This window comes from Protopterus annectens, chromosome 13.part0 (assembly GCF_019279795.1).
Source record: "Protopterus annectens isolate FY-2018-M chromosome 13.part0, PAN1.0, whole genome shotgun sequence".
In the NCBI taxonomy this organism is placed as follows: domain Eukaryota; kingdom Metazoa; phylum Chordata; order Ceratodontiformes; family Protopteridae; genus Protopterus; species Protopterus annectens.
Window position 1 is genome coordinate 136,489,323 of NC_056747.1, and position 15,010 is coordinate 136,504,332.

A 15,010-nucleotide genomic window follows, 5' to 3' on the forward strand; every position below is an offset into this window, starting at 1 on the left:
TGCTATGTCAGATATCAGATGCATCAACACACTGGACAAGGACTGTATATTGGCCAACTGCTAGTAGTAAGTATTCTTGCCCTCTGCAGATATGGACCCAGAAATGGAGAGCTCCTTTATCAAATTCCTCTGGAATCTTGAGACATGAGCCAAGTAATTCAGTGCCCTCAGTATGAAGGTGGCTGAAGCACACACCCATTAAACAACCCTGTCTGACACCATGGACTCTGTTAGGAGGGTGAACAGAAGATCTCTTACGCTAGCTCTTTCTTAGTGGCACCCACACTACCATGGAATTGACAGTTGGACCCCAGCTCCAATGTTGATGGTCCTTAGGAAATGCTAAGTACTAGTCCGGTTGAGTGAAATGGTACACCTATATCTGGCACTATCCCTACTAAATCAACCATCTGACTGGAAGGAAGACCAGCCAAGTAGCAGAAAGCTTTGGTGGACCACCCACCTTTCTGTCTCAAAAGTTCAAGGACTCTTCCTCTTTCTCAAAATAAGTGTCTTCAGTTACAGACTCTTGAGGGGAGTCAAGCTGCCTCCTTTTACATCCAATTCTGATGACTTCCTATGAGTTCATGTTCTGTGGAGGACTCAAATGGTCTGGGAGTCCCCAGTACTGACTGACTCGAGGCTCAACAGGCCCAGCTGTCCCAAACAATTTTCAGTAAACGATCAGATTTTTAACTACTTTGAAAGATGGGATGCTGAAGATGATTTAAAATTGGAAAGAATACTGCTGGCAAGTAAGGTTAAATGTGGGTGTGGATCCAGGTAGGAATGACAGAGAAAATTTTGGTTTACTATCATATATTCGAATTCACTGCATTCGAATGTTCAGATGTCCGAACAACATGTTTGAACATCAGAACACCAAACACAGTAAATTCCTAAGTAAGCATTTCAGTAAAGTCAAATGTCGAACATGTCGACTTTATTGAAATGCTCACAGCCGCTCAGCATTAAAACACACGTTTTGCAGGGGGGCAAGCCTCCCTGCACCCCCCATGTGGGGGGCTGCCCACCCCTACTTATATATACAAACTCTGAGATCGCACTACAGTGAAGGAAAGGGTACATTTCCTGATCTCCACTTTAGTGCAATCTGCACCACAATGTCGGACCTTGTAATAGCAAACGTTCGCTATTACAAGGTTCGACATTGTGGTGCTCGCGTTTTCAGTTATGCAAATCAGGTTTCGCACATATATCAATCGCACAAAGTGCGATAGACTATGTGACAGTAAACCGAAAATTAGAAAAGTGGTTCTCAGTAAGAAAGGGTTAAAACATTGAAGGGTCATGTGATTTGATTTGTGCAAGTATTTAAAAACAAGTATCTTGTGCTTGCAACCAGGTCTGAAGAAGTTCCTTGTGAACGAAAGCACTTACTGGTTGTATCAGTTATTTAATAACAGTTGCTTATATTTTTTATGACAAGTTTTTACTGCAGTTTTTTTATTTTTAGGCTTGACAACAGTGTGGAAACCGAAAGCAGTAAACATGGTGCAAATGCTCATCCAAGTGGGCAGCACCAAAACAGCAGACACTTAAGAGCATGAACTGGAGTTTGTGATCTTTTGGCCATAAGCCATACATTTTTTAAAATGAGGATTTTCTGATACAGTACCAAATAATTACCACCACAAAACAGCGAAACAGCACCAATTGTGATCTAATCTAAAATCCCACTACTACACAATATGTATTTATAAAAACTAGTCGTAAGAAAAATATAGCTATTCATTCTCAGAAACAGCCCCCAATGGCACTCCCCTGACAGAAATTTGGCTAAAACCTGAAATCAAAGTTGAAGAAATCCTACTAAAAGGCTACAACATCTACAGAGCATGCTGTTCCAGTAAAAAAGGCAGGTGAAGTGGCTCTTACATAAATCAAATGAAACGTACTCTTGTTCTGCCTGCCTCTGAGTTATATGTGCACAAAACATAAGGGATAAGCAAACTACTATGGGAATGTAAGGCTAGGCTTCTTAAAATTCTCACAGTTCAACAACCTAGTAAGTACCTACGAACTTCTGAATCTGTAGTATGGCAAGTTGCTCTAGGTCTCAGCAGGTAGAACATTAGGTAACGTTACTCAAGATGGCATTTCTTACGGTTTTAGCATTATGGCAAATCCATAACTTTTACATGTTAGTGAGCTAGCATAATGGGTTAAGTACATAACTTTTGTGTCTGGTAAGAAGTCCACTTTCAGTAACAGGTGGAGGTATGGGTGGGCCTGGCATGGCAAGCATCCTTTTAACTACAGTAGCCCCAAAATAGGATCATGCCGTAGAGGAGATATCCAGCTTGTAATGCTTAGTAAAGGTACTCAGGATTGAGCAAATGGCAGCTATAAAAATTCTGTATACTGACACACAACTCGAACACAAAATATATGCCCACTGTCCTCGCAGAATGGGCTTTTGGGTGTTATGGACAGATTGTAAAAATCTCACTGTATCAAGCGAGACTGCAATCAAATGACCACCTAGAAAAGGAGGCTTTGGACACCTGAAAACCTTTTCATTATGGTGTGAAGGATATGAAGAGATGGTTCTGCCAATGTGGTTCGAATAGTAGATGAAAGGAGCCCATGCTGATCAGTGCATTTATATTAATACACAAAAAAAGTTTTAATTCTAAGCTCTACAAAGTACCAACGGAACATGTAGTGGGTGATGGACTGCATACCAGCTTTATTGTGTGTTTGGTATGGAAGGCATCAGCAATGCTCTGTAAAATCAATAATGCTTACATGAGAATATGGATTGAATTTATAAACTATGTTGAGAGCTCAAGTATACACCATTACCGATAACTAAATCGATGCATTCTGTTAGGAAGATTATGGTTGCATATTCTTCATGATGGATACAAATCTGTGCATGGCATCACAGTGTACAGCTATGGCTGGCAGAGGCCAGGAAGTACCTCAGCATAACTCATTATAGTTCTCCAGCACAGGATTTAGATGTAGTGGTGCACAGTAATCATGTACAGCAGCTGGCACTTTTATTTACAGGTGCAATGCTTGCAAGTTTTCCACAGATACAGCACGTTTTATATCACATTATTGCTACCATTTACCTTATGCTCTAAACAGTGTGTACAGTCAGCCATTTACTCAGGGGGACTGTCCCTGGCTTTTTCATTTGAACAAGTCAAGAGACCAGACCTGCAGGCTCATGAGTGATTACCACATTTAAATGTCACTAACAGAAATGCAAAACTGCAAACCACACACATCAGATGTGATACTGAAAGTTAAAACACCATCAATATGGTCTCAAGCAAGGAACCAGGCAAACAAGGATGCACACTGAAAATGAAAATAATCAATAAAGCAGCACACACTTTTCTAATGTGCTACAGAAAATACTCAACAGCTCAGTTAATAAAGTGAGCACCATAACTAATTGGTCACAAACATTCTCTGTAAGGATCAGAAACAGTTAACTTTTTACTGAAAAACTGCATCAAAATAAAGTGTAATCTCCAGCAATAACTGACCTAGAAAACCTGACAGTAACTGAAGCTCACCTGGGGCTAAAGCAATGCTGTAACTCACTAACAGTGCTGCTAAAAAAGTTCCTGATACTTGCAGCTGGATGTCAATAGGAAAACAAGAAAGGAAGTTGATTAATCAGAATGAAAAGCCTAAGAATAAACCCTGTCCCATCAGATCAGTAATCCGTGACAAAAAATAGTATCACAGGTACCCAATAAATGAAAACCACAAGACATGACTTACTGCTTTAAGTACAAAATTTCAAGAAGCAACTATCAGCTCCTTGACATTCAACACCTTAAGTGAGAACATTAAAACTATGATCTGCAAAAGAGAGAGACTGCTCAAAATCTAACTGGTCAAACAGCTGTAGCAAAAAAGTGCTAACTAAACAGCATCAACCTCTGCAATCATGGCACAAATATCTATAGTTCATGCAAAGTGAATACGAATGGACCCCATTAATAGGTCACATTTGAATTTCGTGATCAACAGTTGTAGATAGCATAGACTCAATACCTAATTTTACTGAGATTCACCACAGTAAGAACATACTATCACTTTTTGAGTTTAAACACAAAACATGGAATATGGAAAAATTCCATGGGAATCTTAAGAACACCTGTTATATTTAGGAATCAAAAAATGACAAAAGCTCAGACAAAAACATGTAAACAAAAGGTTTATCATGTGAAAATCAGTACTAGTAGTAGATGAGTGGTACACACACACCACAAACAGACACAAATGGAACTACTAGCATTACAAAAGGAAATTAATATATTTTGCTAACAAAGAATGCAAACTAAGTCTCAAAGTGAACAAGCATTGCATCACTTCCAACAAAAGTATAACAATTATTCAACAGCCATAAAAGGCATCACCTTACCTGGAGGGAACTCTCCTTGGGGGAAATCAAAACGATGTGGATATGGTGGTCTTTCAAAATGATGACGTGGTGGGAACTCTTCCTGCATAAACCGTGGAGGAAAGCGGTTAAAATTTTGAGGGTGATGGGGCTGATTAAACTGGGGATGCTGTTGATGTGGTGGAAAAGGACCTCTGAAATGAGGCGGCCTCTGCATTCGAAATGGTGGCTCTCTCTGGCCACCCCATGGAGGCTGCTCATGCTGGTTATTCCATGGAGCTTCAAAGTTATTCCAGGCAGGATCAGGCTGATTGTTCCAGGGAGCATCCCGTTGATTGTTCCACCCTGGCTCTCTCTGCTCATTCCACATTCCTTCCGGTCCACTGTTCCATGGGGGTCCATGAGGGGGTCCCTGATGAGGAGGATAAGGAGGCTGATCATATGGCTGCAAGAACAGCAAACAAATCATAAACATGTTGCCCTTTACTAAACTAAGTGCTGGATTAAGTTTCAAAACAAATTATGTTTCAAAACAAATTATGCTAAGTTTTTTCTCAGCACATATACCTCTGCTACGCTGTTTAGAAATATAATAAAGTAGAGTTTTTCTCCTCTCACCTCCTTTATAAACACCACCAAACTGACTACGCATGGCTTCTGAAGTCAAAACTATTTTTGCAATTTCAGTGGAATCCAGAAAAATGATGTGCAAACAGTAAACTTTGGAGCTGCTAATGGGCAGCTTCCCGTACCCAGTTTACACCGTTCGATTCCTTCAATCTCTATTTGCCTAATGTGTGAATCTGAGCAAGTCACTTTATCTCATAATATTCACAGAGTGCAGCCCCTTAACCCCCTGGACACAAGTGCCCTTTCTACCTAGTTAAATACATAAAATACAAGAGAGAACTTCGCAGACTATTCATATTAAGATTTTGAATAATGCCAAAAAATACAACCAGAATTTCATAAAACAAATCAAAGCCATTTCACAGCACAACATCTAAATAGGAACTCAGCCTATGAAGTATTGCGGTTAAAACAAGTTTACTTTTTAAAAGGAAAACAAAATAACTTAGACAAAGCAAAAACAATGAAACTATTTACACAGAATACATTCATTCTTCCATTTGTTTCTATTCGCCAGTTATCTGCATCATCCAGTTCAAGGTCACTGGGAAACTGGAGCTTATTCTAGCACTTAATAGGGGCAAGGCAGAGAAACCAAGCCTGTACTGGCAGTCAGCCTATCCTACGGCACACACATGCATGCATGCGCACAGAGACCCCATCAGCACTTTACAGGCCTGTCAATCCACCCAAAGCACATCTTTCTGATATAGAAGGAAACTTAACCCAGAGAAGACCCTAAAAAAACATAAAACTCCTCCTATTCCTAACCATAACACCCTTCATGCTCCATAACTCAAAACTCCCTTCTACACCAATGTGTTAATCCACATTCCCCACTCTATTCAAAACTGTGGCTTCTGAGCACTTTTAGCGCACGGACACACAAACATTATATATCTGTATCTATAACTATACACCTTAAAAAAATAAACCTGCTTGCCCAGACCCACAAAAAAAGAGAAAGGGGCATGTAGTAAAGTATACAAAATAAAAAATATATATAACAGTTCCCAATACAGCAAATCAGTGTCTGAGTTAATCACCACCAAAAAAACAAAATGCAAAACCGGGTTTCCCTCTTTATAAAAATATGCTCCTCAGTATACTCGTAGACCATCCTCTGACCATCACCAAGTGACTCAATACTATATTTGCCACCTAAACTTTACTGTAATCTTCATTCTCATACACTGCATTCTGAAGCACTCCTCTTCCCTCCTGCTATACCACTAGTGTGACATTAAAACGCCAGTCTCTGGCAACAGTGCATATGTTCTCCATCTTACCTCATCTACTTCTTCCATTTCCATTCCCAGATCATTCCACTTCTCCCACTCCCTCCAACGTCAATGGCATCACCTCGAAATACATCTCAGGGTTACAATCTCAGACACACTCCAAAGTCAGGCTCTCTATCAAGAGCACTTCTTAATGCTAAAAGTATCAGAAACATAACTGTCAGCATAAGCTTTGTTCTGAGCTCCCACTCCCCCAGTCTCCTTGCAATAATGAAGTCTTGGTTAAAGAATAGCCATCATCACTTACATTTTTTCTTCCCTGGATAAACTTATTAATTTGATGCCTGACCAGTTGCAAGATCTGGTGGTGGTGGTATGCTACTGCACAAAACCTGTATTAACATCCAACTGGTTACAAAGCATCCACTGAAATCCTCAACACCTATAACTTGGCTTCTCATAACTGTAAACTCCTGCTTCAGTCAGCAAATTAAAAAATAAAGTATACCTGTCCATACTTTCTCACATCAAACCAAATAAACACATTATCGTCTAAGATGACCAACATAAAATGTTACGGGCCCTATTAAGCAGGATTTTACTGAATTTCTTGCAGATATCAGCCTATTCCAAGTAGCAAATATCTCAATTAGAACCAACCCCAAAATCTAATCACAATTTATTTCTCAAACTCATTATAACAAATTATAATATCTTCTCTTACCCAATTCACCCACCCACATTTACTGATCATTGCTCCAACATGTTCCCACTAAAAAATCTACAAGTCAACCCCCCCCCCCCCCCGGCTAATAATACCTTTCAAATCTAAGCAGCCTCCCCTTGTAAAATTCCCATTATACACTCAAAGCGTGCTACTATTGTCTGGTCACCAACATTCTCCAGGTCTGATGTTAATTTTGCCACCAGCAAACTGACTGACTTATTACTCTCACTTGAGGACACTTACTTCCCAGTGATTTCAAGACTACTGAACGACTCCAAAACTGAATGGCTCACCAAAGAAGCTTAAATCCCTAATGAAACCATGTGATGAAGCCTGGTAAATGTGGAAACAAGACCCCACTCCCAAAAACCCTCGATTACTGCAAAACTCTTGATCAACTTGGCCAAGCAGGCCACCCGCAGAATGGACTCCCTTTCTTTAGGAGAGAGAGGCCAGTCAAGACCATGGCGAATTTGGGAAAGGACACAATTATCTACTTCTCATATGAAGAATGACTGTATTACACTGCTTGATGCAAAGCAGTACCTTTATTCTGCATGCGTGTGCGTGGGGGATATTACTTGACAAGTCTCTCTCTCTCTCTCACTCACCTTATACTAATCTGCTGGATAAAGACTTAGGCGCCTGGTAAATCCATTAGTCCATTGTTCCTCTCAGGACGAGAACTGGTTTCACCCTATTTGTTCCCCATTAAGCAAGAGCAGGTCAACCAATTCTAGCAGCTATTAGAGCATTTTTGTTACACAGCCGAAAACCTGCCACCTGTAAGCTTCCACATCACCGTGAAGGAACGGTCTATGTCCCCAGTACAGAAAATGCTCACTCCTTTACATACATTTACAAGGGCTGATAATATCAGCTTGTAGAGAGGCACACATATCGCACCTCCAGCAGCCTGTTCTAGGAAGACTGGCCTACACCCTTCCTTCCATATCAGGCAAGTGTGCAGATGTTAACCATGCATCTCTTGTCCATCCACATGACTCTTCCAATTTTCCCAGCTACTAATCAAATTCAGGTCATCAAGGTTACAGGCAAGGCTTTGTCCCTCTGTGCTAGCAAAGCCAATGTTCGAGATTAGAATTTAAATGCTGCCACTTAAGACAACTGCATTTCTTCTAGGACGGAGGCTCTTCTTCCTCTCATCACAGGCTGCATATGCAGCAGTACAGCTTCTTTGGAGCTTCCTTCATTCAAAAGCTGCTGGAAGAAGGAAGCACTCCTTCCAGCTGCCTTTAATGTCCTGTGGATTGGTGAGCAGGTAGTTGTTGGCATCTCTTATGGTGTCTGATGACTACCTTCTTTCTGGGACTCCTCCTTTCTTTTGATAACTTCGCAGACTTCTGCATTTCACAACCAGCATTCCTTACGCATCTTATTTCTACACCTAGCCCTGCTGCATATCTGTTGTAGTGTCTTAAGATGCGCTGTAAAACCTACAAACACGTGTGTGTATGTATATATATATATATATATATATATATATATATATATATATATATATATGCAGGGGGTGCATAGAGGGGCTTGACCCACTGAAAAACAATTGGTTGGTTTGCTCTGGGGTAATCCCTGGAGCATGTGCAGAATGTGTTGGCATTTGTAGTTTTGTCAGTTACGTGTTGGGCTTGTGTGTGTCACAAAAAAGCACACACAGCTTGGCAGTCGGACAGCCCAGGAATACCATAACTGTAACAGGACAATGGGGAAAGGAATATCAATATTTAATGGAAAATAAAAACTTAAAATATAAGTGCTTTCATCAATACAATGACTAGGGACTTAATCAGAATGAATGACCAACCCTCCCCTTGCCACACACACACGCATACATATATATACATATATATATATATATATATATATATATATATATATATATATGTGTGTGTGTGTGTGTGTGTGTGTATGTGTGTGTGTACATACATATATATGTGTGTACATAGATATATATATCTCATATAAACATACATACATATATATATGGCTGGGAGCGGGAACAATTAAATAACTGTTAAATTACACAGTTAATGAAAAGTCACAGAATATTTAGAATACAAACCATATAAATAATCCAAGTGCTGAGAAAGCATTTAAAACCAAAAGTGCGCGTCTGTGTAGACGCACAATCGATCCACTGCCCTACAGCCTACATATACATGTGCGTGTGTGTATGTGTGATATATATATATATATATATCACACATATACACACACACGCACATTATCTGTGCATTTATATATACACACACATACATATATATATATATATATATATATACACACACACACACACACGTGTATACACATGTATCAGCATACTCAGAAAAAGTATATGTGCGTGCGTGTGTTCCAGAGGATATTCCATCAGCAAACCTCATTCCTGAGAAAATCCCCAAGACTCCTCAAGCAGAACATTCCCAGTGACTGTCCCTGTTGCTAAACCTAGTCTTATTACATCACAATATCAGGTTGCATTTCGAAACCTAGCTCCAGATACAAAGCAACCTGGACATGACTGTTGTTTTTCTTTATTAGTGCCTGTATAACTGCCTGCATGCCTATTGAAATGTCATTATTTATGTGAGACAGCTCAGTAAAGAGTGAGGATGTAGATTAGTGTGATATACCTTTAAGAAGCTTTCCAGTGAGCCATCACATGCATATTAGTACTTAGTACGTGCAAGCAGGAGTGCCATTTTGAGTAAACAACCAGAGTGAGAGCATGCAAGTATGTAGTCACACAGCTCATTTAAGTTTAATGTTCCTGCCATCCATCGTGATGTATCTCTATACAATAAACTACTTAAACACTCAATCCTTAATGTCTTCTTAATGCACATAACAGCAACAGCTTGCCCCCTTGCAAAAAACATTTTATTTACTTTTTATGTTAAATTTTGCAAGCCCCAAGATTGTCCATCATTATGAGTAGTAGCATGTCGTAACATTTGCAAAGTCAGCTTTTGTTATTGATTTTGTAAATGTTAGAAATTTGAGGGAGTTTTGCCCATTGTATATAAAGGTAGCCGAAAACTTCCTTAACAGTGGTATATCACTGTGTATATGGAAAGTCATAACATTGAATGCAACATTTGGAAATGTCAAACAAAAAAAGAATATGGGCCAAAAAGCTTTTTTTGGAAAAAAATTTGAAGAGTTTTTTTGAAGGCCTTTAAAAACCATTGGGGGCAAAATGACCGTCCTTCTGAGATAACAGATGAGGAATCAGAGGTAAAGGCCATGGAGGCTTCTTTACAAGACTCCTTAGAAGTGGGTACCAGTGTTGCGAGGCCAATCTGGAGCTATCAAAATCATCCTTGGCCTGTCCTGTCTGACCTTTAGTAATACCTTTGGAAGAAGAGGTAGAGGTGGAAAGGCATAGACATGAAGGTTTTCCAACTGAAAGACAGAGCATCCACTTTCCAAGCTGTGTGATGAAACCCCTTTGTGCAATACTTTGGCAGCTGGTGGTTTAGTGGAGAAGCGAACAGATCTATGTCTGGAGTTCCCATGACACTGTCAATTTCTGAAATACATGAAGATCCAGTTTCCACTCGTGGGGATCCATGATTTGTCTGCTTAATACATCTGCTAGGGAGTTCTGTGCTCCTGGCAGAAACCTTACCCTGAAGAGTCAGTTGCAGGCTTAACGCAGTCTCCCATAAAATCATTGCTTGCCTGCAGAGAGGATAAGAATGTGTTCCCCTTGCTTGTTGATGTACCACATGACAGTTGTGTTGTCTGTCAGAATCAACACCTGCCCTGGAAGAAGTAACTCCTTGAACGCCATCAATGCAAACTGGACTGCTAACATCTCCTTCATGTTGATATGTAGATGCTGTAGTCTGGCAGGCCACTTGTCTTGTATCCACTTTCCATTTAGATGAGCTCCCCAAGCAGTGTCCGAGGCATCTGTCGTTAAAATCTGACTCGCCTCTGGCCGGGTCACAGAGAGTCCCTTGTTTAGGTGACATTCCTGAGCCCACCACAAGAATTCCTTTTGAAGGCAAGGTATTATTTGAATGACAGTGTCCAAATCTTGGCAGTGCTGTGTCCATACATTTTTGAGATACCATTGCAGCTTCCTCATATGCAGTTTGGCATTGGGAAGCACCAGAATCCAAGATGCCATGAACCCTAATGCTTGAAGGACTGTCCTTGCAGTCAGCACGGACTGATGAGATAGTTGGTGGAAGTAAAGTGACAGACTCTTTTTGTTTGTCCGGGGTTAAAAAGGCCATCTGGGCTGCTGTATTCAGTCTCACACCCAGAAAGCACATGTCTTGAGAGGGTACTAGACTGGACTTTATTTCGTTCACAGAATACCCTAGGCATCTTAGCACTGCTATGACATATTCCAGATGCTGTAGAAGGTGTTCCTTTTCTTGAGCCAGAATCAGGCAGTCGTCCAAGTAAGGATAAATTTGAATGCCTTGAAGCCTGAAGTAAGCTATCACTGGAGCCAGAACCTTTGTGAATACTCTGGGCAGTAGATAAGCCAAAAGGGCAATGCAGAGAACTGATAATGAAAATCTCCAGTTGAAACCGCAGATACTTTCTGCAACTTAGCCTTATGGGCACATGAAGGTAAGCTTCCTTGAGATCCAAAGTTACCATCCAGTGATCTTTGCCCAGGAGAGGTAACAGTTGCTGTAACGTCAACATCTTGAACTTGGGAATGTCCAGATAAGTGTTGAGGATAGATAAATCCAAAATTGGTCTCCACGTGTTCCCCTTCTTTGGTACTAGGAACAGGCGAGAATAAAATCCGAAGCCCCTTTCTGACACAGGGACTGGCTGAATAGCCCCTATCTGGAGTAACTGAGAAACTTGCTTGTGAGCCTCTTTTCTTTGTGGAGGAGGAACATCTGGCATGCCTTTGAAAGGAGGCATTGTGTGGAAATAAAATCTGTACCCGTGATGAATGATATCCAGCACCCATCTGTCTTGAGTGATTAAATCCCAATTTTCTTTGAAAAGAGACAATCTTCCTCCCAAAGGAGCTGCCAGGCGAGTCCACTGGCAGCTGAAAAGGCAGGTCATTGGTTCTGCCTACGAAAGGACTGACCCCTGCCCTCACCAGAAGTCTGAGCAGGTGAACTGTCTGATCTAGGCCTAAGCAGAACCTTGAGCCCTGCCCCTACCACGTCTAGACCTACCCCTAGACTGGGAACCATAAGCAGGATACGTCCACCCCTTAGCAGGCCAATTTCTACTAAACCCGGAGGCTGCACCTGCAAAAATCTTTAACAGTCTGCATAGACTTAGCTTTGTCCTCCATTTTCTTTAAAACTGCTTCCACAGGCGGTCCAAACAACACATCAGACTGTAAAGGAGCATCCAAAATCCTGGTCTTAACATGCTCAGCTAAATTCTGATCCTTCAACCATGCATGTCTGCGAAGAACAGAACTAGTAGCAGCCACCCTCGAGGAGGCCTGAACAGCATCAAAACCACACTGCAAAGAATGCTTACCCACTTGTTCAGACACATGAACCAAATCCAGCAATTCTTTACACTCAATACCTTCCGCCAAAGCATCCACCTTAGATTTCAATTGTGAAAGGAGATAATTCTGATATTTCAGCATATGAAATTGACAATTCAACGCCTCATGGCTAGAGTGGAAGAAGTATACTTTCTTACCCCACCTATCCAAAGCCCTTGCCTCTTTATCAGAGGGTACAGGATTTTTAACCACAGAAGCTTTAACACCTTTAGGCCCTGAGAAACAGTTTCTGGGTCGCCCTGGGACTCTTAAACAAATACTTATGAGCTTGGGCACCCTATAATACCTATCAGGCTTAACAGGAGCAGGAGGCAAGGAATCAGGGTTCAGGGAAGCCTCTGCAAAACATCCTCCACCACATTCAACACAGGAGGAATAGCTAAGGGCCTATGCTGGGGCAAAACAAGAATTCCCTAAGCCTTTTTCTGGAGTCAGAGTAATCTTGGCCTTCCCATTTAAAGTGCTCCCTCATGGAGTGAAGAGTCTCTGAAAATGAAAAATCCTCAGGAGGAGAAGCTGAAGGAGTGGAATCATCCACATCAGAATCAGAATAAGTAGGAAACTCTTGCAAGTCTTCCACAGAGACTCTGAAGCCTGTGAACACTGTTCAAAACTATCAAACTCCTGTTCCACCCTAGGCCTCTTATCAGGTGGGGGCATAGAACCTCTAATCAGAGTAATCAAATCTTCTGCCATTTTAAGCATATGTTTCTTAGGCACAGAGCCCGAAATGCTAGGAGAAGCCCTACAGAAGCTGAACTTGGCCTTCCTCTAAAAGAAGCTTTGGCAACAGAAGGAGAGGCCCTAACTACCTTGGGAAGAGAGGGAAGAACAGTTACCTGAGAAGCCCCCTCAGCCTGGCCTACCTCCTGAGAGGGCACATCCTGTAACAGTAAAGTATCTGCCTGAGACTCCATAGAGACTCCTGGCAAAACCTCTGGCTCCCCTGAGCCTTCTAAAGGACCGGCGTCCGGGACTGCGGTTCCTCACCCTAGACTTCACTGTTTTGTCCTTGCGCTTCTTAGATGAAGCAGGCGTCGGAGTATCCGACGGCATAGTATAATTGCAACGCTTCCCAAACACTAACCTAGCACAATCAAGCCTCCTCTTAATAGTGCGCTTGTTAAATCTAGCACAAGAGCGGCAACCAACAACGTCGTGCTCAGGCCCTAAACAAGGTATACACAAAGTATGATAATCCCTATGCGGTATCTGCTTCCCACAAGAAATACAGTTATTCACTTTTCTGACATCCGGTTAAATACTGAGGCAAGAAAAAACCAAAATGTTCCCCAACGGGGTTACTTAGCCAACTCTGAATTCGGTCTGAAACTCCGGTTCGGAAAATCTCAGAACGCCAACCTGCACTCGCAAAATTGCTTCTGCATCGGACCATGCGGCAAAAAAGACTGAGGAAATGGCGTCGGTCATGCGCATTAGTACCCTGACGTACTGACGTCAGTCTAAGGCGCCATGACCGACGTCAGCCTTATACTCTGGTATTCGGGCCGACTGGGACGCGGACTATACCCAATTGTCAGGACTGCAGCAAGGGAAGACGAAGAACATCTGGTTTCACCCTATTTGTTCCCCATTAAGCAAGAGCAGGTCAACCAATTCTAGCAGCTATTAGAGCATTTTTGTTACACAGCCGAAAACCTGCCACCTGTAAGCTTCCACATCACCGTGAAGGAACGGTCTATGTCCCCAGTACAGAAAATGCTCACTCCTTTACATACATTTACAAGGGCTGATAATATCAGCTTGTAGAGAGGCACACATATCGCACCTCCAGCAGCCTGTTCTAGGAAGACTGGCCTACACCCTTCCTTCCATATCAGGCAAGTGTGCAGATGTTAACCATGCATCTCTTGTCCATCCACATGACTCTTCCAATTTTCCCAGCTACTAATCAAATTCAGGTCATCAAGGTTACAGGCAAGGCTTTGTCCCTCTGTGCTACAAAGCCAATGTTCGAGATTAGAATTTAAATGCTGCCACTTAAGACAACTGCATTTCTTCTAGGACGGGCTCTTCTTCCTCTCATCACAGGCTGCATATGCAGCAGTACAGCTTCTTTGGAGCTTCCTTCATTCAAAAAGCTGCTGGAAGAAGGAAGCACTCCTTCCAGCTGCCTTTAATGTCCTGTGGATTGGTGAGCAGGTAGTTGTTGGCATCTCTTATGGTGTCTGATGACTACCTTCTTTCTGGGACTCCTCCTTTCTTTTGATAACTTCGCAGACTTCTGCATTTCACAACCAGCATTCCTTACGCATCTTATTTCTACACCTAGCCCTGCTGCATATCTGTTGTAGTGTCTTAAGATGCGCTGTAAAACCTACAAACACGTGTGTATGTATATATATATATATATATATATATATATATATATATATATATATATATATATGCAGGGGGTGCATAGAGGGGCTTGACCCACTGAAAAACAATTGGTTGGTTTGCTCTGGGGTAATCCCTGGAGCATG

The 15,010-nt window shown here is 41.6% G+C and overlaps 1 protein-coding gene across 5 annotated transcripts in view; it reads right to left on the minus strand.

Moving 5' to 3' along the window:
- LOC122817661 (calcium homeostasis endoplasmic reticulum protein-like) overlaps positions 1-15,010 on the minus strand; it is a gene marked incomplete in the record, with an annotated part of 1,194,300 nt that overhangs the window by 674,955 nt on the left and 504,335 nt on the right. For 3 of the 5 annotated variants that reach the window (XM_044090727.1, XM_044090725.1, XM_044090724.1), the window contains 1 exon segment: positions 4,415-4,838. In XM_044090727.1, the coding sequence (XP_043946662.1) occupies positions 4,415-4,838 (424 nt within the window). 5 annotated transcript variants of the gene reach the window in all.